Source organism: Lipotes vexillifer, unplaced genomic scaffold (genome assembly GCF_000442215.2).
Source record: "Lipotes vexillifer unplaced genomic scaffold, Lipotes_vexillifer_v1.1 scaffold1161, whole genome shotgun sequence".
Classification (NCBI taxonomy): domain Eukaryota; kingdom Metazoa; phylum Chordata; class Mammalia; order Artiodactyla; family Lipotidae; genus Lipotes; species Lipotes vexillifer.
In genome coordinates this window covers 49,061-76,142 of record NW_006780142.1, presented here as the reverse complement: position 1 = coordinate 76,142, position 27,082 = coordinate 49,061, and the positions used below count along the sequence as shown (strand labels likewise).

Sequence of the window (27,082 nt, the reverse complement as noted above, 5' to 3'; positions counted from 1 at the left end):
AAGAACACCATACTATGGGGTAATACAAAACCTAGTCTTGGGAGCTTACAGAAAAACCTGTAAAGGAAATGACAAGACTTCAAAGATGAACAGGCATTAGCCAGCCATGGAAAGAGAAGCCCAGGTGTCTTTTGAGCAGAGAGATCGGCTCATACAAATAAGCAGGAGAGAGGATAGTTCATTAAAAAACTGAAAAGCCAGGGTGGCTGGACTATAATCATAAAGAGAGGGAGAAATATAGTGAAATAAAATTATGGTGATTTAAAAGAAGAGTCATGGATCTTGCAAGATCTTTTAGGGAATGCTAAATATTTAAGTTTCAACTTCATTTTGAAGGCAGTGAAAAATACAGTGAACACTGGTTGTTTATCTACCTACCATGCACTCTTCAGTCCACTTCCTCCTAATATTAGTGAGATGTTCATTAGAGCGCCCATATCTTACCCAAGTTACCCATATATTGATACTTTGGGAGACACTTAAACCATACTGAATTCCAGAGATAAGCCAAACCAAGCAGGGCAATTCCATGTACTTGCTGCCATTTTAAGTCAGATAATCCAAGTCTAAAACCAATTAGATACATTCCTTCTATGAAGGTCAACTGATTTGGGATCTCAATTACATCTGCAAAATCCCTCCACAGCAGTACCTTGATTAGAATTGAATACTTAGGAGAAGATGTGTGTTTACCAGGGGGTAGGAATCTTGGGGACCATCTTAGAATTCTGCCTCTAATAGTCTTCCCTTTACCCTCCAAAGATTCAATCCCTCCATTCACCCATCTCAATATTCCCAAAGTCTCAACCAATCACAACATTAATTCAAGTCCCAAATCTCAAAATCTCAGCTCAAAAATTCCAAATCTCATCATCTAAATTTGTTGCAGATGAGGGTCCTGCGTGTTACCATTCAGTATAGATGGATCTTGGGCAAAATTCCACTCCATCCGTGGACCTATGAAACTGAAGAGACAGATTATCTGCCCCCAACACTCCAAGCATTCAATGGTTGGACAGGCGTAGGATAACAATTGTAGAAATTCCTGTTCAAAATGAAAAAAAGTGGAAGGTAAAAAGGACTCCATAACAGTTTTGAAATCCAGGTGGGCAAATGTTGGATTTGTCTTAATTAGCTTCAAGACCTGGGAATAAGCCTCTGTGGCTCTCAGTTCTGCCCTGCTAATCATCCTTTTTCATGAAAGACAGCAACTGTTTACAGCTGAGTACTTTTATGGCCCTGATTCCGGACGCAGCCTCCTTTCCCATTGTACTCTGTTTCTTTAAGTCCCAGCTGGCAATGTTTCTGCTGTACAACTTTCTCAAGAAACTTGTGGGTCTTGAACACATTTCACTGGGTCTTCTGCATTAGCAAAAGTCACACCCACAAATCTTTCGGAGATAACACCTTCTCTATCTAGGCTGCTGCTGAGAGGCCTGAGGGATGATACTCAAACTTCCTACAGGCTACCTGGTTGAGAAGATCTGTAGGGCATTCTGAATATCTTAAAAGAGCCCTTTATGTGATTAAATACTTTGACCTTTTGGTCTATAGAAGATTTTTATTGAACAACTGTTCAGCCACACCCTGTTGTTTTTCCCTGTGCCACACTTTCAGAAGCAATCTCCCTTTAGCCATACAGATCAGGGTAAGAATTTCCCAAATCATCAAGTCCTGGTTCATTTAACGATTCTTCCATCAATTTATTTCTCTCCTCTTGCATTTTACTATAAAGCAGCAAGAAAGTCAGATCACACCTCCAAGCCTTTCCTTGGAAATTTCCTCAGCTAAATATATAAGTTAACACTTATACATTGTGCAAGAGACACTTCTTTTAAGCTTCCTGCCACTATATAACAAGGAACTTCCTCCAATTTCCAAAATCATATTCCTCTCTTCCTTCTGAGCTCTCTCTGGCAGCAGTCTCCAAGTCCAGCATCCTGCAAACAGCCTGTCAAAACAATTTAGGCTTCTCTATCATTTTTCCTCTGCTCACTGCCCAATTCCAAAGTGATTTCTACATCTTTAGGTATTTGTTACAGGTATCTCCTCCTTCCATATCTTTTTATACCTGAGTACATTATAAAGCCCTTGTGCAACTAGGCCAGTCTCTGACTGTCTCTAATTCCCTTGTCAGGATTTCTTAGTTATTAATTTACTCTAGGAAGTTATCCAACATTTCCTGACTGTCACAGTCTCAAGGCCATCAAATCAAAAGTTTTTTCTCTGAACCCTGAGAATGTTTGTTTCCTTTTTAAATTTTGTCTCAGTATGTGGTTCTCTACACTTAACATTCCCAAGGTGACTCATCATTTCCATACCAACAAGCAACTCTTTTTGTGGATTAGAATTAGTCTGAAGTAGCAGACCCCTCTGCCTGCCTTCCTAACAAGCCTGGATATCATTCCGTTCCTTTGTTCCAGTCCTGAATTTCCTCTCACCAAATCGTTCTCATTTCTAATGCTTGTATACTTTTCATTAACCTGCTTTCAAAGAAAAATATTTTGCCATTTTACCACAAAAACTGTAATTCTAGGTGTAGAATATGTTCCAAGATTATGATTTTTTTCTTGTTAAATACGTGAATGAATTAATTCAAAATCTTTGGAAGACCTGTGTAGACTTTGTGAGGGCTGATATCTAGCTAAATTCTCTTTTACAGCTATGCCCTGTTCTTGTGCAGACTAAGCAAATTGTAAGCCTCATAAATATGCAAAACACAGTATTTAGGTAGTATCATAATAAGAATATAATGGGACAAATTAAGTTTTTGTTTCTACCTTATTTTATTTATGCTACTAAGAAAATCTGATGCTACGGCAGCAGTCAGTTCCTGAAGTACCTTATAAGCACCAACTCTCCCAACTGCTGTGTTGTTATCTGAATGGATTACTCCTTTCATCAGTTTTTCTTTTTCCCCTTTAGAGGACTTTGGACATTGATGCTCCATTGATAATTGTTAAGATGAAATTTTGATTATTAATGGATTATTAATCCATATCATACTGTATTTTCCTAACCATTAGTTTAGAATGCATGCATGCTTATTTTATTCCCTAAACCAATAGATCTATCTATCATCAAATGAAAAAGCTTAAGTCAGAGTAAATAAACTGTAACTCAGAGTGTTAGAGTAAAAGAAAACATACCTTTAAAAGAAATGTATTGGTTTCAATATACAGACTCAGCAATTCAGGGGTCTAATATATTTATGGAGAAAAGATTCTATCCTCTGAAAGTTCACTTAGGGAATAGTAAGTCCTAAATAGGAAAGCCCAGATATATAGTTTATTCTTATTTAAAAACTGTTATGCAAAAATTTAACATGGATAAGAATACTGGTCACGCTAATTCAAGGTGATGAAGAAAGACTAGCTGACAGTTGTAGTTACTTATAAACCCACAACTTCCTCCAATTAAACTTCCTTTAAAGGAAAAAAAAACCAACATAGAAGCTAAATGGAACATATTCTGATAAGGCAACTGCCAGATAGAATTTTACTTGTCAAATTCACAGTTTCTACCAAAACCAACACACAAAGCAGTGAAGTAACGTCTAAATTCGTGTAGTTAAACCAAGACTTGAGACTCCAATTTCTATATTTTTTTCTTAAAAACCATAAAAGTGAAATTCTGTCAAAATATCCATATCACATGGTTGCATAACAGTGTGAACACTACTGAACTGTGCACTTAAAAATGGTTAAGAGAGTAAACTTTATGTTATGTATATTATAGCACAATTTTTTTAAAACCAGAAAAAATCTACATTATGAAAAAATACAGTTTAAATCATTACAATTTCTATTTATGTGAATTTCTACTAAAATAAGAGAATTTAACTAGTTATTAAAATAAGACAATATTACAATAAAAACTCTGAATTATTTAACACTTGCTCAGAATGTAATAAAACTGGTTTATAAAATTTTCATATTTCTCCTCCCTTTCCTAGTTTCGGAAATAAAAATGCAAATAGCATAAAAATGAAACAGAGTAACTTAACTATTAAGTTAGCCCAAATCCATTGTGGAATGAGGGGAAAACTAACTAGGCTATTGCTTGTTGTACTTCAATGTCAACAATAAAAATAAGCTGTGTGGTAGTTATTACAAGTATTCATAAATATTCTAGCTCTTTTTCTTCTTGGTTAGATGAGTAAAACTAGGGATGGCCATGAGACTTGCTCTGGGCCAAGAAATGAGAGTGGAAGAGATAGTATCGCTTCCAGGCAGAAGCTTTAAGAGCCAAAACATGCTTCACCATATTCTTTTTCTCTCTGCTACAGTGACTGGTAATATTGTAAAGACTGGCTGTTCCTCAGCCAGGATTCTGGAATAAAACTTATAATGAAAAGGAAGAGAGTTCCAGCAAATCCACAAAGAACATATAGCATAAGTAAAAATAAACTGTTGCTCTTTTAAGTCTTTCAGATTTTGAGTATTTTGTTACCACAGCGTAACACCAGACTATCCTGATACAGATATAAAAACTGAATGCAAGGCAGCTGTGTAAAGAAAAGAATGGATTTCTACAAATGAGAGAGATGGAAGGATGGGCAGGAAGTGACAGGCTTCTGTCCCTCCCCTGCCTGGGGCAGCTGCTCCAACAGAAGGCTTCCATCAGAGTATTGATTACAGGGCATTAGGAAAAGTCGTGAATGACAGAGAGCTCAGGGTGAGGAGCAGAATAAGCCTTGCCACCATAGGCAGGTTGCTAGAGCTGGGGGAAAGCCTCTACTATGCCTTCCCCTCCCAACCTGTAACCAGGTGCTGAGGAAAAGTAGGCTCCTCCCAAATGCCACCTCTCTCCTTCTTGCCATTTGAGGAAATCTGAACTTTAGTCTTGAGAGAATATAACAAGGTTCATCCATGAGGCATCAGGCCCATTTCTTAGCATGCAAGTACAAAAGCTGCCATACAAGTTTGTAGCCATCCTAGAGGATTTCATCCAAAGAAGATATTCAAGGACCAAGTTACTCATGCTACAGTTTCTTGTTTCTTGTTGTCCTAATAAAGGCTGAGGAGAAGCTCAACTTTGAACAGAATCAACTAGTTTCTGCTGGTGAGGTGGGTAAAGTGTATTACAGAACTCAAAACTGGGAACTCCATCAGTTCATTTCATTTGTAACTTTTAGGATCACCTCATACAATTGTACAGGCTGTGCCCTGAATAACAGCACCCAACCAAGGAGGGGAGTGGTGGACTCTGAAGCTGCATCCACCAAGAAGGGCAACTTTTTTGTGTTTCACACAAAGGTGCCTTCTGTTTGTCAAGATATGTGCCTACAGGTACCTTAGAGACTAGCTTACTGCTCCTTATCCACATTTATCAGAATTTCTTGGAGACCATCCTTAGGGGTACTATAGAGGAGATTTACTATGTACCAGACAATCATGGGACTGACCACTCTGGAACTCCTTGAGGTATGACCCTTCCTGAAGATTACCATGATAACCTGCAGTGTATGTTTGTGAGCTTGGACCCCATATTGCCACATTCCTATGTCTCAGTGAGGAATATGGGCACGCCACCGGAGAATGAGTTATCAGAAATATTCTTCTACTAGAATTCTACATCCTGGAAGAAACCCCTCAGTGGATGGTGGTTTAATAGAACTTCTACAGCACTACACCAATCAAATGACACCACTTTGATGTGCTAGAGCACAGGTTTTCTTAACTTTGACACTATTGATATTTTGGACCAGACAATTCTTTGTTATGGGGTGGGGGGCTGTCTTGCAATTTGTAACATATTTGACAGTAGACCTGGTTTTATCTACTAGATGCCATTAGCACTGCTCGCCTACCCCCAACTCCCAACTGTATAAAAAAATGTCTCCAGACATTGTCAAATGCCCTCTGGCGGGTAAAAATGCACCAGGTTGACAACAACTCTGCTAGATCTACACTTCCATTTCCAGTATGAGACTGACGGCAAGAAGATATGTACTGGGACTAAGATGCCCATCACTATTTCCACCAGCTCTATGGCATTTGAGGCTGATGGAGGGCTCCCCTTGAGATCCCACTGGCAAACAGACAAAGAAACTCTGCCCAGCAAGTTGAGATAGCCCTACTCCCATCAGGCAGAAAAGAATGAACCTTGACTTTTTGCTTGCTTTTCCTCCCCTATCTCATCCCTCCCTCCTTCCATTAACCCCTCCTTCTACTTCTCCTAGAAGTAGAACATGATTCCAAGCCACTTAGATGATTTATCTTCCCAGACAAGATGTAGCCCAATAGCAATCTTTGCTACTGACCCCCTGCCAGCTCTGGCCTGGCATACAATGTAGACATGCCCTGGCGTTGGCCAGAGAAGTCTGGATTGCTATATTCCCAGCAGCCTCTTTAGCTTGCCTACTTTAGAAAGCCACTGTGGGCAGAAGCCCAGGCTCACAAACAGACTGATCAGTGTATACAACCTGAATGGATTGATATTTATCAAAACAGGGACATGGCCTGATCCTTGGACATGGATTGGGCAGTCTAATGCCTGCCTTCCCACAGGCATGGCCTGACACTAACTCCACTGCATTTAGATACTAGCTAGACCCAGATTTCTTAACCTTAACACACAAACACACACCAAAAATATATCTCATAAGCAATGGGGAAGGGGCGACTATATTCCTTACTCATAGTTCATGCCAAAATAAGTTCCATATAAATCAAAATTTAAGCATAAAAATGCAGCTATAAGAGCACTATAAAAAAATATGGGAGAACGTTTAATAAAATTGGAGTGAAAATGGCCTTTCAAATCAAAGCACAAAACTCAGGTCATGTGAGAGATTTCTTTGATCAAGTCGTTCCACGTCTACAAATTTATCTTACAGATATACTTGTGTAAGTGGACAAAGAAATATATGTAACATCACAGAGCATAATGAACAGCAGGCTGAAAATGATATGTGTCCATTTATATCAAATCCAGTCCTGGATATATCAAATGCCCAGTCAATTGATGAAGTCTGACTGAATAAAATATGGCATTTCGATACAATGAAATATCATGCAGTTATGAAAATGACTAAAGAAGATTTAAATATACCAATATGAAACGACCTATCAGATATATTGCTAAGTGAACACAAGTTACAGAAAGAATATGTAATGCCTTCCCTTTTATGCAAATAAAATAGCTATACGGAGAGATTTCTGCTTATGTATACAGACTGTAAGTATTTCTAGAAGGACACAAAAGAAATTTATGTGGGTACCTCTGGAGAGGAAGATGGGTCTGGAAAGGAAGGAAACTTGCTTTTTATCGTATATGCTTTGAAGTTTTTGAATTAGTTTTTAGATTGTGCATAAAATCCATCACAAAAAAATGAAATTAAAGAATAAAATTCAGGAAAATTTCAAAAAAGAATAGCAAATAACATATATATATATATATATATATATATAAAATAACTGAGAAAATGCTTACCTTTCTCTGCAAAATTTAAGTGAATGTAGTATGGCAGGTCTCTTTTGACGTAAATTCCATAAATGTAAGGTGTCATCAGCCAAGGCACTCACAAGAGCTCCCTTAAAAATAAAGTGTAATATATTTTATATAGAATACATTTACAAACATTAATGCTACTAAAGAGCTACCAAAAAAATCTTCCCAAATTTCAAAACTCTCTGCCAATAGATTTAGTTCTGAGAAACATCTGCCTCACCCAAATTCTAAACAGCAGATGTAAAAGAGTGTATTATGTGTATACGTATGTATAAAAATTATATTTCAACATCAACAATTTAAAGTATAATTTAACACCTTATAAACTAAAAGTGTACTAGGATCTAGTTGGATATAGTTATAGTTGATAACTAGCTATGTAAAATTAGAAGTCAGACTATAAGTTACTTGGTCCCTATTATTCATCCTTCCTTGACTATATGATATGAAGTAACCTTCCCATTTTATTTGGCTTAAGACAAATCCTTATGAATGTACTCTGCTTGGATCATAATTCTACTACTAGAATGATATGGAAAACAAAAACAGCATTCAGCACTGTATAATTTCAATGTCCAAAGGGCTGAAAAATCTGACTAATTTAGAAAGTTAAAACAGCTGATACTATTAAATACGATTAAGTCTGGAGAAGAAAACCTTTGGCAGTATGTGAGAATCATGCGAGGGGCTCAGTTTCACCCCAGACCTGACAAATCAGAAATTTCAGAGCAAGGACCATTGCAGGTGTATTTTTTAAAATCTCCAGAGGTGATTCTGATGTGTGAATAGGATTAAGAATCTGTAGGCTAAGGCTGATTTATTAAGACATGTGAATATTTTTCCTCAAAAGAGGAAGATATTCCTCATCTACACTGAGAGAATAAGACAAAAGATGCAACACGAAGAACTTTAATTTCATAAAAGATGTGCAATTCCAGTCCTTTAGGTTATTATGAGAAATCTTAAAATTTCCCTCTTTTAAAATAGGAGAGTTTCTCATTTATCTAAGAGCACTAAAATAGCTCTGAAGACAAGATTTACATTAAATGATCTCTCCAAGTGCTTTCCAATTTGAAATTCTATGAGGGCTCCTCTGCTGTGTAACTCCTATTGCTACCACATGACTACTGGAAAACAGAAATACAGGAAGCCCACATACTCTTCCTTTCACTAGAAAGCATCCTCTTATCTCTATCACTTTGAAGCAGAGAAACTAAAAGGATTCAGAGTATCAAAGCTTTGTACTCTTCATTCTTACTTCCACCAGTTTCAGACCAGGTCATCTTCTTTCTCAAGGTGTTTGCCCCATCTTTGTATCTTCAAGGAAGAAGAGAAGATGTGGGGCCAAAAGGGCAATCACTGCTGACCGCCTGCGGTGGCTCACTTACCTACATGTGCTTTTCCAAAACTGAAAGCAAACAGCTACTCCCAATTGTCAGATTCCCATAGCCATCACAGTGTAAATATTCATATTCTGCTAAGCATTTTTTAAAACTGTCATTTTTAAGTACTTAAAAATGTAACATTTAAGCATGTAAAATAACAGTCATAGCAAAGAACTTTATGATAAATTCTACAGAAAAGCAGCTTGTGTTATGAATAATGAGAGCATCAACTAGTTAAGATTTCTAAACTTTAGGCATATAAGTAATGTATTTGCAATGTGTTATTTACATTGGTTCATACTGCTTAAAAAAAAATTATCTCAACACAAGTAAAAGATGGAGAATAGGTTAGCGGTTGCCAGGGATTAGGGACTGAGAGCAGGAGGGGGTGCAATTAATTATAAAGGGGTAGCCCGAGGGCATGACTTCACAGTGATGGGACCGATTTGTAATCTTGTTCCTGCTGGTCATTACACGAAATGTATGCAGGGAATAAAACTGCATGAAACTCTGCACACATACACACAATGAGCGCATGTAGAAACTGGTGGTGAAATGTAAATAAGGTCTGTAGTCTAGTTAAGAGTATTGTATTGATGTCTTTCTCCTGGTTTAATATTTTACTATTGTTACATAAAATGTTACTATTGGGGGAAATGGGGGAAGGGTACACAGGACCTCTCTATTCTGAAACGAATTGCCAGTCTAATTATTTCATAATAAAATTTTTTTTAAAAAAAGGAAAAATAATCTCATATGGATTCAACAACTTTCTACACTGTGAAATTTTTATGTGTATTTTAACATTTTACGATGCCTATTATTCAGCCCTACACAGAATACTGAAGTTTTTAAACACTTCCTCTGACCCTGAAGAACCTACACGATTGCATATCATTTGGATCACAGTTTTACTAAAATTTTTATATTACACTCTTTAACTCTTTACATCAATACTGCCTCTCTTAAATCCTCTGATGTGAAGAAAAGATTTATCAAAAGCCGAAAGTATCGAGTATTTTTTTTCTCTCATATATATCTAGAAATTTATTCCACGAAACCCAAGGACTTAGGGGCAAAAAAAATGCCCACAAACTATCCTCACATCTAAGTACAGCAGAATCTTTTCTAGAGTAATTTTTCTTCTAGCTTTTCTAGCTTCTAGCTTTTCCTTCTAGCTTCTCCTGCCTGTCACTACTTGCAGTAAACATCTACTGTCAGAGCTGCTCATACTTTTTTAAAACATGCAAACACATTGTTTACTCTGCTAATAAAATGATGTATCTCTAGCTCCTTCCAAACTTTACACTCTATCAGAAAGAAGGGCATCAATTACGTCAACCAATAAGTGACACAACAAGAACTTTGGACAATAACCAGTTTCTAATGGATTCTGGTTTCCTGGATGTATTTCAAAACAGCCCACTGGAGAAATACAATTTGTTATTTATAATAAGGTCAATCTTTGAAAACACTTTAATGTAGATTTTTATATGTTGCATAACTTTCAATATTCTTGAAATAAAATTTAAATGCAGCACACTGTACCAAAAAGATCTACCTTATGCCATTCTATTTTCAATACTGTTTTGAGAAATATCTTACATTATTTATGTAACTGTCTGTGATGATGCCTTGAAGTGAATTACTGTTAGCTCTGACCTACAAGAAATTCATTTTTGTTCAAATATTTAAATATAATTGCATGCAAGAATTCTGAAAGATGGGATGTGGCCCTATTTCATACATAAGCAGGTGAGATTAAAGCAATTCACTAACCTCATTAATCAGGAACTGGAGCTGGATTACTGCAGCTCCACTGTCATGCTGGCAGTAACATTCTACTCCTGGACGACCAAACCTGTCATTAATTTCATTAAGGAGTTTATGATATGTGTGAGCTTTTTTATAGCAATTGATAAGTTATATAATAGACTCAAATATTTCAATGACCTGATACAGGCTATTTACTAAGGTTGAGATTTAGAGTTAGGTGATTACACAGCAATCTAATCAGCTAGTTCCTGTTGATAATCAGAATTTTCAGAGATTTCAGGTCTAACAGAAATAAGACAACTGTCCCTTCTAGAAAAAAACAATTAAAAACAGCAATATACAGAACCAAGCTACATATATTTAATATACTTTACTCTGGCCCAAGTCTTTTTCTTTCCCTTAAAGTAAAAAGAAGAGAAAAGGGAGCTGATCTGTAGCGCTTCCAATTTTGCTGAAGTCAAGAAAGCAATCTGAAAAGTAGACAAATGTCACTTTAGAATATTGCTTTTAGGTACAATCTTCTTCCTGGCATCTTTCATTCCTGTAGTGTCATTTTTAAACAGTGTAAGCTAAAAATATAATGAAGAACCACATAACTATGTTTGTAATTGTGGCAGGTTATATCACCAATGAATGTATCAATGTTTTACAATACGCTTGAACACAGATTAATATGTAAATATCCATTAATTTGCATATAACAGGAAACACACAGCACTTTCTATATGTTAAGTATTATAGTAAACTTGTCATATATATTAATTCATTTCATCCTCACAACCATGAAGAATATGTAATTTCCCCCATATAAACAGATAAGAAAACTGAAGCACAGAGAAATTAACTTGTCCCAAGTCATACAACTAGAAAGTATAGCACAAATTGAATTTGAACAAGCATTCTAGCTCCAGAGTCTATACTCTTAATTGGTAAGTTATGCTGAGTAAAAAAACAAAAACAAAAAACTCCAAACACTTACAGAACTTACTACATGCCAGGTATTGTTATACTCTTTTTACCTTCATAAACTTGAGATAAGTTAGCCATTTTAACACACTGCTACACTAATATTTTCACTACTTAATATTAATTGAAAATAAAAAGTTAAATCTAAAAATAAAATTTGATGGGATTTAATAAAATTATAGCCCTATTTATACAAAGTCACATTCAAGTGAACAGACTATTTCTATATTCTATTAGTACATGCCCTATGGTTCTTCCTATTTTTTTTTATGTTGTGTATGATTTATATGGAGGAAGATACAATAAGTTCTAGAAAGACAAAGAAAAATCACGAAAAACATATTACATAATGAAAAAGAAATATAGATATTAATGAAAACTGCGGTATGTGGCAAGTATCAAAGCATAATGAATTTACTAACAAGTGACATTCTGTACCACACATGCAATATTATGAAAGTGAATTTTGCCCACTCTATTTTAGTGAATACTATTAACCAAAACACACGATAGAAGGTGATTTTAAATGAATTCCTAGCCAATCCTAGCCAGACAGAGAAGATATATCAGTAAAAATGCAAAACAAGCAACAAAATGCAATAAATGTGAATGTATAGGTAGCCACAATATATATAGACAAGTATTTCAATGAAAACTGGTACAAAGCAGACAGCAAAATAATAAGTGTAAAAGAATTTCATTATTGTGCTCATCATATTTTTACCCAGCAAGTAACAGGTCTATGGTTCTTCTTAATTAAAAATAATTGTACCAAAAGGTTAAATTCCTATTTTCTATATATATTTTTTCCCTTTGATTTCTAGAAGTCTTTCTAGGTGACATTTATTTTCAATGGCTTTTATTTTATTACTAGCAATTAACTCTTCTATTATTTCATAAACTAGTAGACTAACTGAACATGTTTAGCCTACAGTACCCTACTCTTTAAATACTTCAAAATTTTTATTACTATTATTAATATCAGTAGTAGTATTTTTGCTACATCACTTGCCCAAATGCAACTACATGAAGCTAAATTTGAAATTGCTACTATTGGCACTTGGTAGTGCCACGTCACACCGATAGGTCAAAGATAAGTCTACATTTCTGTTCATCCATTTCTTTTGTCAGAGGACAGCGAAGACCTTCACCTTTTAGCCAGTATTTCTAATTTCTAAGTAAGTCTAAGAAATTACTAATTTCTAAGTAAGTCTAAGAAATTACTAATTTCTAAGTAATTCTAATCTTTCCAGTTAGTATTCTTTCTGGCACCAATTGGCATATTCTATATTCCCACCTTATATAAATGGAGTAAAATTTCTCTTATCTGACCAGATCAGGATTAACTAAGTTAATTAAAAATGTAAGCTACTGGGTTTTCCTGGTGGCGCAGTGGTTGAGAGTCTGCCTGCCAATGCAGGGGACATGGGCTCGTCCCACATGCCTTGGAGCGGCTGGGCCTGTGAGCCATGGCCGCTGAGCCTGCGTGTCCGGAGCCTGTGCTCCACAACGGGAGAGGCCACAACAGTGAGAGGCCCGCATATCGCCACCAAAAACACATACACAGTTCTGCTAATCTTGTGATATTCGGCAAATATTATTTTCTTTAAGTGTGGATCTATTACTTAGGGTTCAGAACTGTTTTTCTTAAATAAAACATAGCTGTAACTACCCGGGTATAAGATTTGCAGTTTACTTTTTTAAATGGCATTCTAAAGATACGGGAAATGCAAACTAAGTGCAGCATTCGCAGAGTCTTATCATTTCTTTTCCAGTCATCTGCTGCTTTCTCATCCACATAGCATCAGACAGGAAATTTTAACTGATTAACATTCATGAAGTCTTTCCAAAGTATCTATTTTGTATTTTTGTATTTTTAAAAACACTATTTGCATTCACATTTCATCATTATTATTATACATTATTAAAGTGAATTTCTTGATTATAATATCAAACATAAAAGGCACAAACAGATTTGTGAATACACAAAACAGATTCACGGTAAGTAAAGAATATGCAAACACCTTTACTAATTTGGGCCTCCTGGAAAATAGCCTACTGGTCTTGAAACTTCAGTATGCAGTGGGCATCTATCAATATTTATTCACAGAGAATGAAAAGTGTCTGTAGGGACCTCCCTGGTGACACAGTGGTTAAGACTCTGAGCTCCCAATGCAGGGAGCCCGGGTTCAATCCCTGGTCAGGGAACTAGATCCCATATGCATGCCGCAACTAAGGAGCATGCCTGCCACAACTAAGACCCGGTGCAACCAAACAAGTAAATAAAATATGAAAAACTAAATAGATTAAAAAACAAAAGTGTAAATCCAGGAAGTCAGTTATATGGAGATCAAGAAAGGTTTACTCTTACTCTGTGTGTGACACTATTCTAGACAAAACTACACTTTTTATGACATTAGTATTAATATAGCCATTTTACTTCTAGCTAAGACGGTAAATATATTTTCTTAAAAATAAGAACCACTTACTGAGTATCTACTAAGTTTTAGCCACCGTTTCTTAAATCCTCACAGTAACTTTAGAAGTTTGTTATCCCAGGAGTTCCCTGGTGGCCTAGTGGTTAGGATTCTGGGCTTTCTCTGCTGGGGCCTGGATTCAATCCCTGGTCGGGGAACTGAGATCTCACAAGCCGCGTGGCACGGACAAAAACAAATAAATAAATAAAAGTTTGTTACCCATATTTCACAGACGATAATTCTGAGGCTCAGAGAAGTGTTTTGGGGGGTTTTTTCCCCCAAGGTTACTACTGATTTATTTCCCTTTTCCTTTGGAAAGGGTAGTACTGTGCTGCAGCCAACCCTGAAGGGTCCTAACACTAAAAAAGCCCTATGGGGAAAATTTTTATAACAAATCATTACTTCATAATAACAAAGTTTAAAATTAAATTTTAAGTAATGGATATTGCTTATATATAATCAAGAGATATTAGTGTGGAAAGAACACACGTTTCAGAGCAAGTAGTTCTCAATCCTGGTGGTATCAGAATTCTGGCTCTACTGCAGATTTACTAAACCCAAATTGCTGGAGAAGAAGCTTGAGTGGGTATTTTGTTGTTGTTGTTGTGTCCACTGTTATTGTTTAGGTGCCACAGGAACATCTGAGGCACAGCGAGAATTAAGACACCTACTTTCAAGACAATGCCAGCTCCATAATTAGTTGCTGGGATCTGTGGAGAATTATTACACCACTCAAGTTTCTCTATAAAATGCTATCTAGTCTAGCTTGCAGAATGGTGGTGAGAATTAAAACTGCAGACTAACCAGATGGTGGCTATTATCATTATTTAACACAATGTATTCACTACTTTAACAAGAATTAAAGTTATCTTACAGTGAACAAATCGTAATGTAAGAATGTCAACTCAATATGTTAGATCACAAAAGACCATGTCATAGATGCAAATATTCATATCCTTTCCTACCTATAATGATTATTGCATATATGGTTCTCCTAATATTTGGCATTACTAAGTATTAACAGTTTTATTAAAAAATGGTCACTCACTACAACAAAGGTCTTCTTGGAAAATTCACATTTATTGTGGCTATGTTCAAAACTACATGAGAAAACAAAGCATCTGAAATTAAAATGAAGAAAAACCAAAAGGAAAGATTACATATAAACAATCTGCAAAGATATTTTTTATATGTAGAAATATTCACTTATTGATCTGACATCTGCCCTTTTATATACACATGAATCCACTGTAAGGCAAATCCAAATTACAGGCTACACTGAATATTTCTTGGTGTCAATTTATCTTACTTTCTAATTCTGAACTCCAATGTATCCTTTTAAAAATGTTGCAATCTTCCTATCTTAGATACCTTTAGTCTCAATTTTTCTACTGCTCACCTATCAAGAGCTTTAATGTCTACCTAACCAACCAGTCATCTTTGTTTCTGGAGTAAACCAGCCGTTTACCTGACCCATGACACAGGCCAGACTCTTCCTGCACAGCTACACTCATGGTTTTTGTCCAGATAAGCACCATTAGAACTCCTGAAGAGGAGCTGCTGAAGGTAAGGCTCTTTGGTTGGGAGCAGAGTCGTTGAATACAGACATGATCTCTGAGTTCAGACATGATCCTCAGGGTGAGCAGACATTCAGTCCTGTCTAAAACAACCATAAGACATTTGGTCCACACCAAAAGGTTCCTGATATTGGGTCCTGTCCAAAACCATTTTGCGTAGAACAAATATGCTCATGGGCATTTTGAATAGGACTAAATTTAAAGAAACTTTTGGCATGGACCAAATGTCTTATGAGTGTTTTAGACAGGACCAAATGTCCTGCATTTTTTAATAAAACTGTTAATACTTAGTAATGCCAAGCAATAGGGGAAAAAGAAATATTTAAGGAAAAAAATAACATAATAAACCTACCAGTTAATGAAGAATAATCAGGAAGACATATGTAATGACAGATAAGCAGAAACAAAGACTAGATCCAGTAAAATCTTTTATTTTATAATATTGTACCACAAATTAAAAATCAAAATAAGCATTCATCCTATTGTCTAAATGGTTATTATATATACATATATATTTGGTTGGAAAGGGAGAGAGAAAAGAGGAATTTGGAGGCTTTTAAGTACATCATCATCATCATAGTAGTTAAGACTTGTTGAACACTTAATGTGTCAAGCACTATACATGTATTACCTCACAAGGAGTACCCTCTATTATAAGCTCTGTTTTGACAAATTAGGAAACTATGTACAACAAGGTTAATTAAATTAGCCAAAGCCAAACAGCTAGTTAGTAAGGATGCTGGGGTTTGAACCCAAACAGTCTAACACCAGAACATAGACAGGCAGACACACACACAAATCAAACCTCACTGCCCAAACAGCCAATTTTCACATGTAAATGTCACTTCCTGACTTATTTTAAGTCCTTTTAAAACTGGAGAATTAACAATGAGGAAATACTTAAAATCAGTATCACTAAAGTCAGACTTGTCTAAAACAATAAAACTAGACCAAATGTAACTTTTAGTAGAAAGTAAACACCATAAAACCAATTAGGCATAAACAATAAACCAATCAAAAATTTTTTTCTAGGTTCATTTTTCATGTTTGTTCATGGTAATAAACACCTATTTTAATAATGAAGCACTATGGACAAGCAGAATAAGCAAAAAGCTGGAGTTTTCTTTCTCAAAATCTGGAGTTCTGTATCTCAAAATTTCAACTAGAATTAGAATAGTCTCCTTACAAATATCATCATGTGTAAAATGATGAGCCAACAAACATTTTAGAGACTATAGCCATGTGAGAGGAACAGTCCTTAGTAAAGTTAAATAAGATGCTAAAATGAGTAAACAACCCTGTCTTCAAAAAACAGAATCAAAACACTATTAGTAGAATAAAGGAAGAAAACCACATGATCATCCCAACAGAAAAAGCCTTTGACAAAATCCAATGCCCTTTCATGATAAAGCACTCAAGGAGAAAGGAACTTCCTCAACTTGACAAAGGCCATATATGAAAAACCCAAAGTTAACATTATTATACTAATGCTGAAAGACTGGATGCTTTTGTGCTAAGCTCAGGAAAAAGACAGGATGTCCACTTCTACCATTACTACTCAACATTATTATACAGGATGTTCTAGCCAGGGAAAACAGGCAAGAAAAAGAAATACAAAGTGTCCATGTTGCAAAGGAAGAAATAAAGTAGAACTATCACTACATGATCTTGTAGATGGAAAATTCAAAATCTGAAAATTTACAATAAACTAAAAAATTCAATAAAAAACTATTAGAATGAATAAATGAGGTCAGCAAGGTTGCACAACAAAAGATCAATATACAAAAATCAACTGCACTTCTACACACTGGCAATAAACAATCTGAAGTGGAATTAAGAAAATAATTCCATTTATAAGAATGTCACAAAGAATAAAATACTTTGGAATAAATTTATCCAAAGAAGTGCAAGACTTGTGCACTGAAAACTACAAAACATTGTTGAAACAAGATCTAAGTAAATGGAAAGACATCCCATACTCATGAAACAGAAGACATAATAATTGTGAAGATGGCAATATTCAAACTGACCTACAAAATTAACACAATATCAGAATCCCAGCTGTTTACAGAAACTGACAAGCTGATCCTAAAATTCACATGGAAATGCAAGGAACCCAGAACAGCAAAATAATCTTGACAAAGAAAAAAGTTGGAAGACTCACAATTCCCCAATTTCAAAACTTACTACAATGTTATAGTAATCAAGACAGTGTGGTATTAGCATAAGGGTAGACATATAGATCAACGGAATGATCTAAAAGTCCAGAAACAAATATTTATGATCAATTGACTCTGACAAGGATGTCAAGACACTTTAATGGAGAAAGAACAGTCTTTTCAACAAATAGTACTGGGACAAATGGATATCCACATGAAAAAGAATGAATTTGGATCCCTATCTCACACTATATACAAATGCTAGCTCAAAATGGAACAGAGATCTAAATGTAAGAGCTAAAACTGTAAGACTCTTAGAGGAAAACATACGAGTTAATCATTGTGACCTCAGATAAAGTCATGGTTTCTTAGATATAAGACCAAAAGCACAAGCCACAAAGAAAAAAAAAAGATAAATTGGACTTCACCAAAACTAAAAGCATTTGTGCCTCAAAGGACACCAAGAAAGTGAAAAGACAATCCACGGAATGGGAGAAAATATTTGTGAATCATATCTTATAAGGATTTAATATCCAGAATATATAAAGAGCTTTAACAACTGAACAAAAAGACCACCCAATTTAAAAATGGGGAAAGAAAAATGAATAGACATTTCTCAAAAGATATGCGAATAGCCAAAACATATATGAAAAGATGCTCAGCATCATTAGTCATTAGGGAAATGCAAATCAAAACCGTAATGAAATATCACTTCACACCCTCTTGTATAGCTGTAATAAAGACAACAACAAGGTTTGGTGAGGATGTGGAGAAATTAGAACCCTCAATTATTGCTGGGAGGAATGTAAAATGGTGCAGCCACTTTGGAAAATAGAGCAGTAATTCCTCTAATATATACACAGAGTTAACATGACTCAGCAATTCCACTGCTATGGATAAAAATAAGAGAAATGAAAACATACCTACACAAAACTTCTACACAAATGTTCACAGCTGCATTATTCATAATGGCCAAAAAAGAGGAAAATCCAAATGTCCATCAACTGATCATTGGATAAATAATATGTAGTAGACTTATACAATGGAATATTCAGCCAGAAAAAGAAATAATACACACTACAATATAGATAAACCTTGAAAATATCACGCTAAGTAAAAGAAGCCAATCATAAAAGACTAGACATTATATGACTGCATTTATATGAAATGTCCTAAATAAAATCTATAGAAAAAGAAAGTAGATATGTGGTTGTGAAGGATTGGGTAGAGAGGGTGATGGGGACGGATTGCTAACAGGTATAAGGTTTCTTACTGTGGTAATGAAAACGTTCTGAAATTAAAAAGTGCTGATGATTGCATAACTCTGAATATAATGAAAACCACTGAACTGTACACTTTAAAAGGGTGAATTTTATGGTATATTCAAATATTTCAATAAAACGTATCTTAAAAAAGAATCAGCTTGAATGAATGAAAACAAATAGCCAAAAACAAAAGACTGAATTTAAAGCAAAAATGATTGTAGTTACTAATGAAACAAGTTAAAACATTATATTCTTAAATATAATTTTAAAATCCCTTTTATCTGAGATTTAAAAATATCTTTTATAAGCAACAAATGAATATAACTATTTAGCAATCTAAATGAAATGCAGCATAGTAAGAGGGCAAAATAAGACTAAACATTTTTGCGATTAAGCTTTTTTCTTTCTGTCCTGCACCCAATTTTTAAACATTTTAATTTCATTCAAGATTTGAACACAGGATGTATTCAACAGATAAGAAAAAACGAAAATGCAGTGCTCTCTTAAACAAATGAAAACTTCAGTCATATAAAGAAACAGTATGGTTTTAGAAACACGTAAGTAAAATCCCAAGAAAAATATGTCTTTTCCTTTATAAATCATGATCATTTATGTTCCATCTAATAGTGTAAAATACACATTAATCCTTAAAATATACATATAAAAAATTTTCAGGGAATTCCAATATAAAAAACAATTTATTGGGCTTCCCTGGTGGCGCAGTGGTTCAGAGTCTGTCTGCCGATGCAGTTCGTGGGCAGATCCCACATGCAGCGGAGCGGCTGGGCCCGTGTGCCATGGCCGCTGAGCCTGCGCGTCCGGAGCCTGTGCTCCGCGACGCGAGAGGCCGCAATAGTTCCCACATGCAGCGGAGCGGCTGGGCCCGTGTGCCATGGCCGCTGAGCCTGCGCGTCCGGAGCCTGTGCTCCGCGACGGAAAAGGCCGCAATAGTGAGAGGCCTGCGTACCGCAAAAAAAAAAAAAGTAGGGAAAAGATGCTTTGGTTCAAGATAGTAAGCTGAACATATTTGTCTGCTATAACTTTAAGAACCTGCTAAAAAAAAAAAGTACAGCCAAAAGATTAAAAAAACTTGGAAAATATAAGGAAAAAAATGCACTATAAAAGACTTTTAGGGTGCTTCTCTGGTGGCGCAGTGGTTGAGAGTCCGCCTGCCGATGCAGGGGACGCGGGTTTGTGCCCTGGTCCGGGAAGATCCCACGTGCTGCGGAGCGGCTGGGCCCGTGAGCCATGGCCGCTGGGCCTGCGCGTCCTGAGCCTGTGCTCCGCAACGGGAGAGGCCACAGCAGTGAGAGGCCCATGTACCGCAAAAAAAAAAAAAAGACTTTTAGGAAAGGTAATATCGAATAAGAGGAAAAAAAATGTTATCAAAGAAGTAACAGGACAAAAATGTATTTTACTTAGCTTCTAAATAAAAAAAAAATAATAATGTGTCTTCAGATGGAAGTACCCTGAATGATAAATGAAATAAGACCCATACCTAAATATACCACTGTAAAATCTTATCGCACAAACACTAAAGACCCTATAGCCTATCAGGAAAAAAATTACCATCTGGATGGCAATAATAACACAAATAAAAGAAGAAAGAAAGCAGAGCTTCTTACACTAAAGACTCTGTCTCCACATTTCCCACCTTTTAGCTCTTAAAAGGTAAAGAGAGCAAGCAACAGAATATTCCTTAACCATGTCTGCTTAACCCACTCATTTCTCTTAATTGAGAACTTTAATATGCATTGGGGATATAAATCATAGTCCCTATCCTCAAAAGTCTTAAACTCTAGTAATGGAAATATAAAAGCAAAAGAGCAGATAGGTGCACAGATACTCCCAAATGGTGTTCATTTTTGTAGACAAGAATTTAGCTTGAAAAGAAAAAACACTTTCCAATTACTTTCACGATCGTCAGTTCATTTGGGCTTTAGCCTGTCTTACAGTATTCTATGTCCATGCTGTTCTTTTGTTTTCCTCCCTCCTTTTTATATAATCATATTGAATTCTGTTGGTACTTCCTTGTTTCCTTCAACAGGCATCACCTGTGACTAGTAGAATAAAATATAGTAAAAGAATCAGGCAATGGGACCCCAGCCAGTGATAAGTTCTGAAAGTACAACTCCTAGGCAAGTTTCACGGCTGCCACTACCACTGATTATACACATATTTGACAACCTCTACTTTTATGAAGAATGTGGTAATATCAAGAGTGGTATATACTTAGGAAACTGTTAAGATTTTGAAGATTATGTACCTTCTCAGAGAATCTGTTCATCAATTCCTGTCACCAAGGAAAAAGGCAAAGAAAGTACTGGCATTATTCCAACATCTAGAGAAGTGACATCTTCAATTTTCCAACCTAGAAAGAGAAGATTGGAGTACCTATAAAATGGAAAAGAACTGGAGAACTTTGATATCCTGTGCAGTTTCTAAAGATACACTTATATCCTGCAATGTTTAAAAATAAGAATATGGAAAGCTGTATTTTTCATGAACTCATAAGTGACTAATAAATTATCCCATGTTTCATTATGTAATATTCTGTGAAATAACTTTCTTTGAGCAGATATTCTGCTAACAAACCAAGAAAGACTTTTAAGGGTAAATTGTTGCTTCCTGCCACAGTAAAAATACTAAACCCAAGAGCATAATTTTTTTTTTTTTTTGCGGTACGCGGGCCTCTCACTGTTGTGGCCTCTCCCGTTGCGGAGCACAGGCTCCGGACGCGCAGGCTGAGCGGCCATGGCTCATGGGCCTATCCGCTCCGCGGCATGTGGGATCTTCCTGGACTGAGGCACGAACCCATGTCCCCTGCATCGGCAGGCAGACTCTCAACCACTGCGCCACCAGGGAAGCCCCAAGAGCATAATTTTAATCCATCAGAAACCCTGAAGATTTCCACTAACTTCTGTTACTACTTCTTTTAGTACATTCTTAGACTTTTAGCAAACAGGGTAATTCATAACTCTTTAAGCATTCTAGTAAGCCTTCAAGGTGTCTACTCTGAATTGGCTTACTTTTCTGTGAGTAAAAGATCAGTGGATGATTTTTATTTTTAATGGCCCATAATGTGGTTATTTTTCAATAGTGAAGTTAAAATCTAAATACCACCATAGTGTGGTCAAAGAATATTGATGAAAGCATCCTTAAAACGAAAAGAGGGTGAACTTTAGCATCAGACCAACTCTACCATTTACCCTGAACATCAACAACAAATCAATTAGCACGTGAAAGCTTTCATTTCTTTGTTATTCTATACTGTTATGAGGAATAAATGGGGGGCAACAAATAAAAGGGGCAGTACATCATACATTTATCCTGGTCAAGATAATACGAACTATTCAAAGAAATAAAATTTCTAAAAGTAGCAGATAGCCAGAGAAAAAATGGAAATACATATACTGATCTGTAATAAATAAGACAACCTACGTGTGCTGCCGAGTTCTCTTCTGTGAACTGCTTTGCCTGCCTCCTTTGTCTCATCAGTGTGAGGATCACCTTCAAGTTTGAGACTAGATTTTTCAACCTCATAATTAGACTCCATGGTCTTTTTTTTTTTTATTGCTGGTTCTCATATCCAGTGATACACTGCTAGGAAGAGGAATAATTCAAACCTGGAATTCCAGTTCCTTTCCATCTTCATAAATATTTTGTACAGCTTCACAGCCCTGTCTCCAAAGGCAATGATAGAGCGAAGTGTCAGCTTATTTCCTTATGGTTGGTTATACCGCAAGTCTCAAGATGTTATGATTGCTTTAAAATGACATCCTTTCTACACACACTGTACTGAACATGATTCTTATCCACCATTTGCCTCACTAAGAATTCTACTACCCTGTCTACCAAACATTTAACCAGCACTTCTCAATTCTGGCCCTACATTATAAGCATCCATGGACATTTAAGATAAAAAAAAAATTACAGATGTCAAACCCCATGCCAGAGTCACTGAATCAGAGTATCTAGAGAAGAAATCCAAACACATGTTTGGGCATTGTTTTTTGTTTTTTCAGCTCCACAAATCATTCTAACGTATATAGCCATGGTTCAGAACAATTACAAAACCTTGTGGGCAAAAGTATAACTAAGCATTATATTCCACAAAATTCATATATTGATATACATACACACATATTGTATATATATACATATGAATAATTAAATTATTCTGTTTGAAGGAAGAAAGTCTGAAAAATTATTATGAATCCCCTTAATATCTCATCACAGGTCTTACTTTCCAAACTTCTAAAAATTTGCTTCTTCCATCTGAACTAGTTCTAATCAGCTTGATAGGAATATGTGCAAAACAAGAACTTAAGTCTTTACCAAAGTTTAAGATAGTGAAGAACATCTCATTTTGTATTTTATGACCTATGAATGTATTTGCAATACAAAGCCTTTGTCAAATAGCAATTATTTTCACTTTCAGAGTACAGTACCCCTAACTCTAGTTTCATCTGCTTGACAAACATCAAACATCAATTTAAAAACTTCTTTTTGAAGATCATGTATTTTTCACCTATAAAAATTAATACAGACTTCCTATTTGTCGTCCAGCACATAAGAAATTTGCAAGTGGTCATTCCGTCCTAACAATAAATAAAAAGCTGTTCAAACTAAAAATCAACAACTCTTCTTAGATTCGTAAGACAAGTGAGGTCACAGGGCAAATGGCTGCCCCTAAAATTGCAGACACAGATAGGCCAATACAGAAACTCACAACTTACTGAAACAAACCAACCAGCAGACACCTCTGCAGGAATCAGTGCTGGGGTAGGAAAACCTACCTAAGTAAACTGTACTTGATGAACTGCTGGAGGCCTAAAGTAGACAAGTCTGTTAGAAACTCCAGGAGGACCCAGTCATGGGAGGAATCCCCATACATTAGTGAGTTTTACCTCCATGGGCTCTACCAGGTTGTCACAGTGACTATCTGAGAAAAATCCCCTCCCACTTCCAGGAGGGGGAAAGGGAAAAGCAACCATTTTTAAATACACTGGAGCGTTCTGTTCATAACAAGGTCTGCCCTCTGGAGAAACTAATGAGAGCCTAAACTGCTGGGAGGCTTATCAGAGCCTAACTGACCTGAAGGAAGGGAAATATACAACTGCAACCCACTCTAGCCATCCTAACTCCTCCGAGGGAAGTGGGAGGAGAGGGGAATTGAGGCGCGCCCGTGTAGTTCACAGTCCAGAAGCACAGGCTCGCTCAAAGACTACGACCTAGGAACGCTTCCCCTCCCCGTACCACCAAAAAATGAATCCAGACACAGACCTTACATCCTTCACAAAAATTAACCCAAAACGCATGGTAGACCTAAATGTAAAACTCCAAACTATAAAACTCCTATAACATAGGAGAAAACCTAGATGACCTTGTGTATGGCAATGACTTTTTAGATACAACACCAAAGGCACCATCCATGAAAGAAAAAAATGGTAAACTGGACTTGATCAAAATCTTCTGCTCTGTGAAATGCAGCATCAAGAGAATGACAAGATAAACCACAGACCTGAAGAAAATATTTGCAAAAGACACATCTGATAAACTACCATGATCCAAAATACACAGAGAACTCTTAAAATTCAACAATAACAAAACAAACAACCCAATTAAACATGAGCCAAAGACCTTAACAGACACCTCACCAAAGGAGATATATAGATGGCAAATAAGCATATGAAAAGATGCCCCACATATGTCATTGGGGAAATGAATATTAGAATAAGGAGATACCACTACAAACCTATTTGAAGAGCCAAAATCCAGAACTGACAACACCAAATGACGACGATGACGTGCAGCAAAAGAGCTCTTGTTCATTGTTGGTGGGAATACAAAATGGTACAGCTATCTTTGGAAGACAGTTTGGCAGTTTCTTACAAAACTAAACATACAATATAGTAGTCACACTCCTTGGTATTTACCCAAAGGAAATGAAAATTTATATCCACACATAAACCTGTGCACGAATATGTAGAGCCACTTTTTCAAAACTGCCCAAACTTGGAAGCAACTAAAGATGTCCTTCAGTAAGTGAATGGATAAACAAACTGTGGTACATCAGACAATGGAATATTATATAGCACTAAAAAGAAATGAGCTATCAACTATGAAACTATGAAAAAACATAGGAAACTTAAATGCATATTACTAAGTGGAAGACAATCTGAAAAAGCTACTTACTGTATGATTCCAAATATGTAACATTCTGAAAAAGGCAAAATTATGGAGACAGTAAAAGGATCACTGGTTACCAAGAGGTAGGGGAAAGGGAGGGATGAAAAGGTAGAGCACAGAAAATTTTTAGGGCAGTGAAACTGTTCTATATGATAATACAATGGTGGATACATGTCATTATACATTTGTCAAAACTCACAGTATGTACAATGCCAAGAATGAACCCTAACATAAACTATGGACTTTGGGTGATGATGTGTTAATGTAGGTTCATCAATTGTAACAAATGTACCACTCTAGTGGGGGATGCTAATAATGGGGGAGTCTGTGCCGAGTGGGAACAGGGGTATATGGGAAATCTCTGTACTTACTGCTCAATTTTGCTGTGAGGCCAAAACTGCTCTATAAAGTAAAGTCTGCCAAAAAATTAATATGTTAAGAAATGAAGCTAGCCACATTCTCATGATTATAAGGGTGGACATAATTTTTACTGCTCACACAATTCTAACATCCTGCTAGTCTGCTATTTAAGCAAAACTATAACGTGCACTATTTCTAAAGTAAAAATTTAACGAAACGCTAAAATTAACCATGAAAGATGCATAGGTCAACATTTAAAACTTCCTTAATCCAACACAACTGTAATATTTTACAGTAAATGTCAAATGGTATTTGAAAAATTGTCAGTCAACTGCTTTCTTTTCATGTGAGTGAAACATCAAAACAAAGTAATTGCAGCATCTAGACTAAAATATAATTATAGCATTAACTGGGTTGAAATAGGCCTCTAGTTACAGCTTCCACTATTATTCTGAATAAGAATTTTTTATTATTTTTGAAGAGAGTGCTTCAAAAATATTCATCCTTATTATTTACTGCTTTGGAGTTATGACTGTCTCTAAAGGGGTCAAAATGAATTATATTTATTATCACAGGCAATTCTTCAGAATGGCATTTGATACATAAATATACTTTCAAATGAACCATTTGCTCAGTCGTCTATGAAATATAGTCATAAATAATCACGGCCTGGGTTAAAGAAACAAAAAGGAACATACATTCTCACATATCATATAACAATCTTTTATCCCAGCATCCATTCTCAGATGTTTAATGGCTAAGTTCTTAACTATGGCCAAGTGAATTTTAAAAGAAAAATAAAACACATTATGAAAAATACAGCACAAAGACTGCATAGATGGAAAATCTGTTTCAATACTTTTCCTCCCTTTCAAAAGACAAAAAGGAAAAAATACAGAAAAGGAAAGCAATTTGGCAGAAAGTACTGCAATAGTTGATGCCACTAGATTTATAGTCACTTTTGGCAGAGTACTGCTGTGAAAAAGCAGAAGTGCTGCTATTACAAGAAAAGATTATGCACTTTCAAGAAAGGGTAGGATTAATCACTCTTCAACAGACAACCTCACCAGGAAAAGCTTCAGAAGTTCCAGAGAGCCCTTACTGAAAGGCAAACACAACCAAAAACCATAAAACAAAACATTATTTAACAATAATTACCATATAATTTCTAAGTCTATATTATTTTTCCAATTAACATCATGTGTTTAGCAAACCCTAACTTCCAAACGAAGACTGTACTAAAACCAAAAGTATTAGCTATTGTTTTTGATTAAAAACCTTTGTATTCACTCCCAGTTTAAGGGAATGTTACTCTAGATCAAGGCTCATTTTTAAATCATAGCACCAGTAAATATAAAGAAATATGCTCAGTATGTCATCATTTCATTTGTCTTATATAACAACTTCCAAAAGGATTAACACCAGTTGGAGAAATGAAACTAAGTAGAAATTAGCCTTATTTACTGAATA

The 27,082-nt window shown here is 35.8% G+C and overlaps 1 protein-coding gene across 1 annotated transcript in view; it reads right to left on the bottom strand.

The window, feature by feature from the left end:
• Window positions 1–27,082, bottom strand: part of STXBP5 (syntaxin binding protein 5) — a 163,303-nt gene that overhangs the window by 125,335 nt on the left and 10,886 nt on the right. The window contains 2 exon segments of the mRNA XM_007453212.1: window positions 7,438–7,538; window positions 10,620–10,701. Of these exon segments, the coding sequence (XP_007453274.1) occupies window positions 7,438–7,538; window positions 10,620–10,701 (183 nt within the window).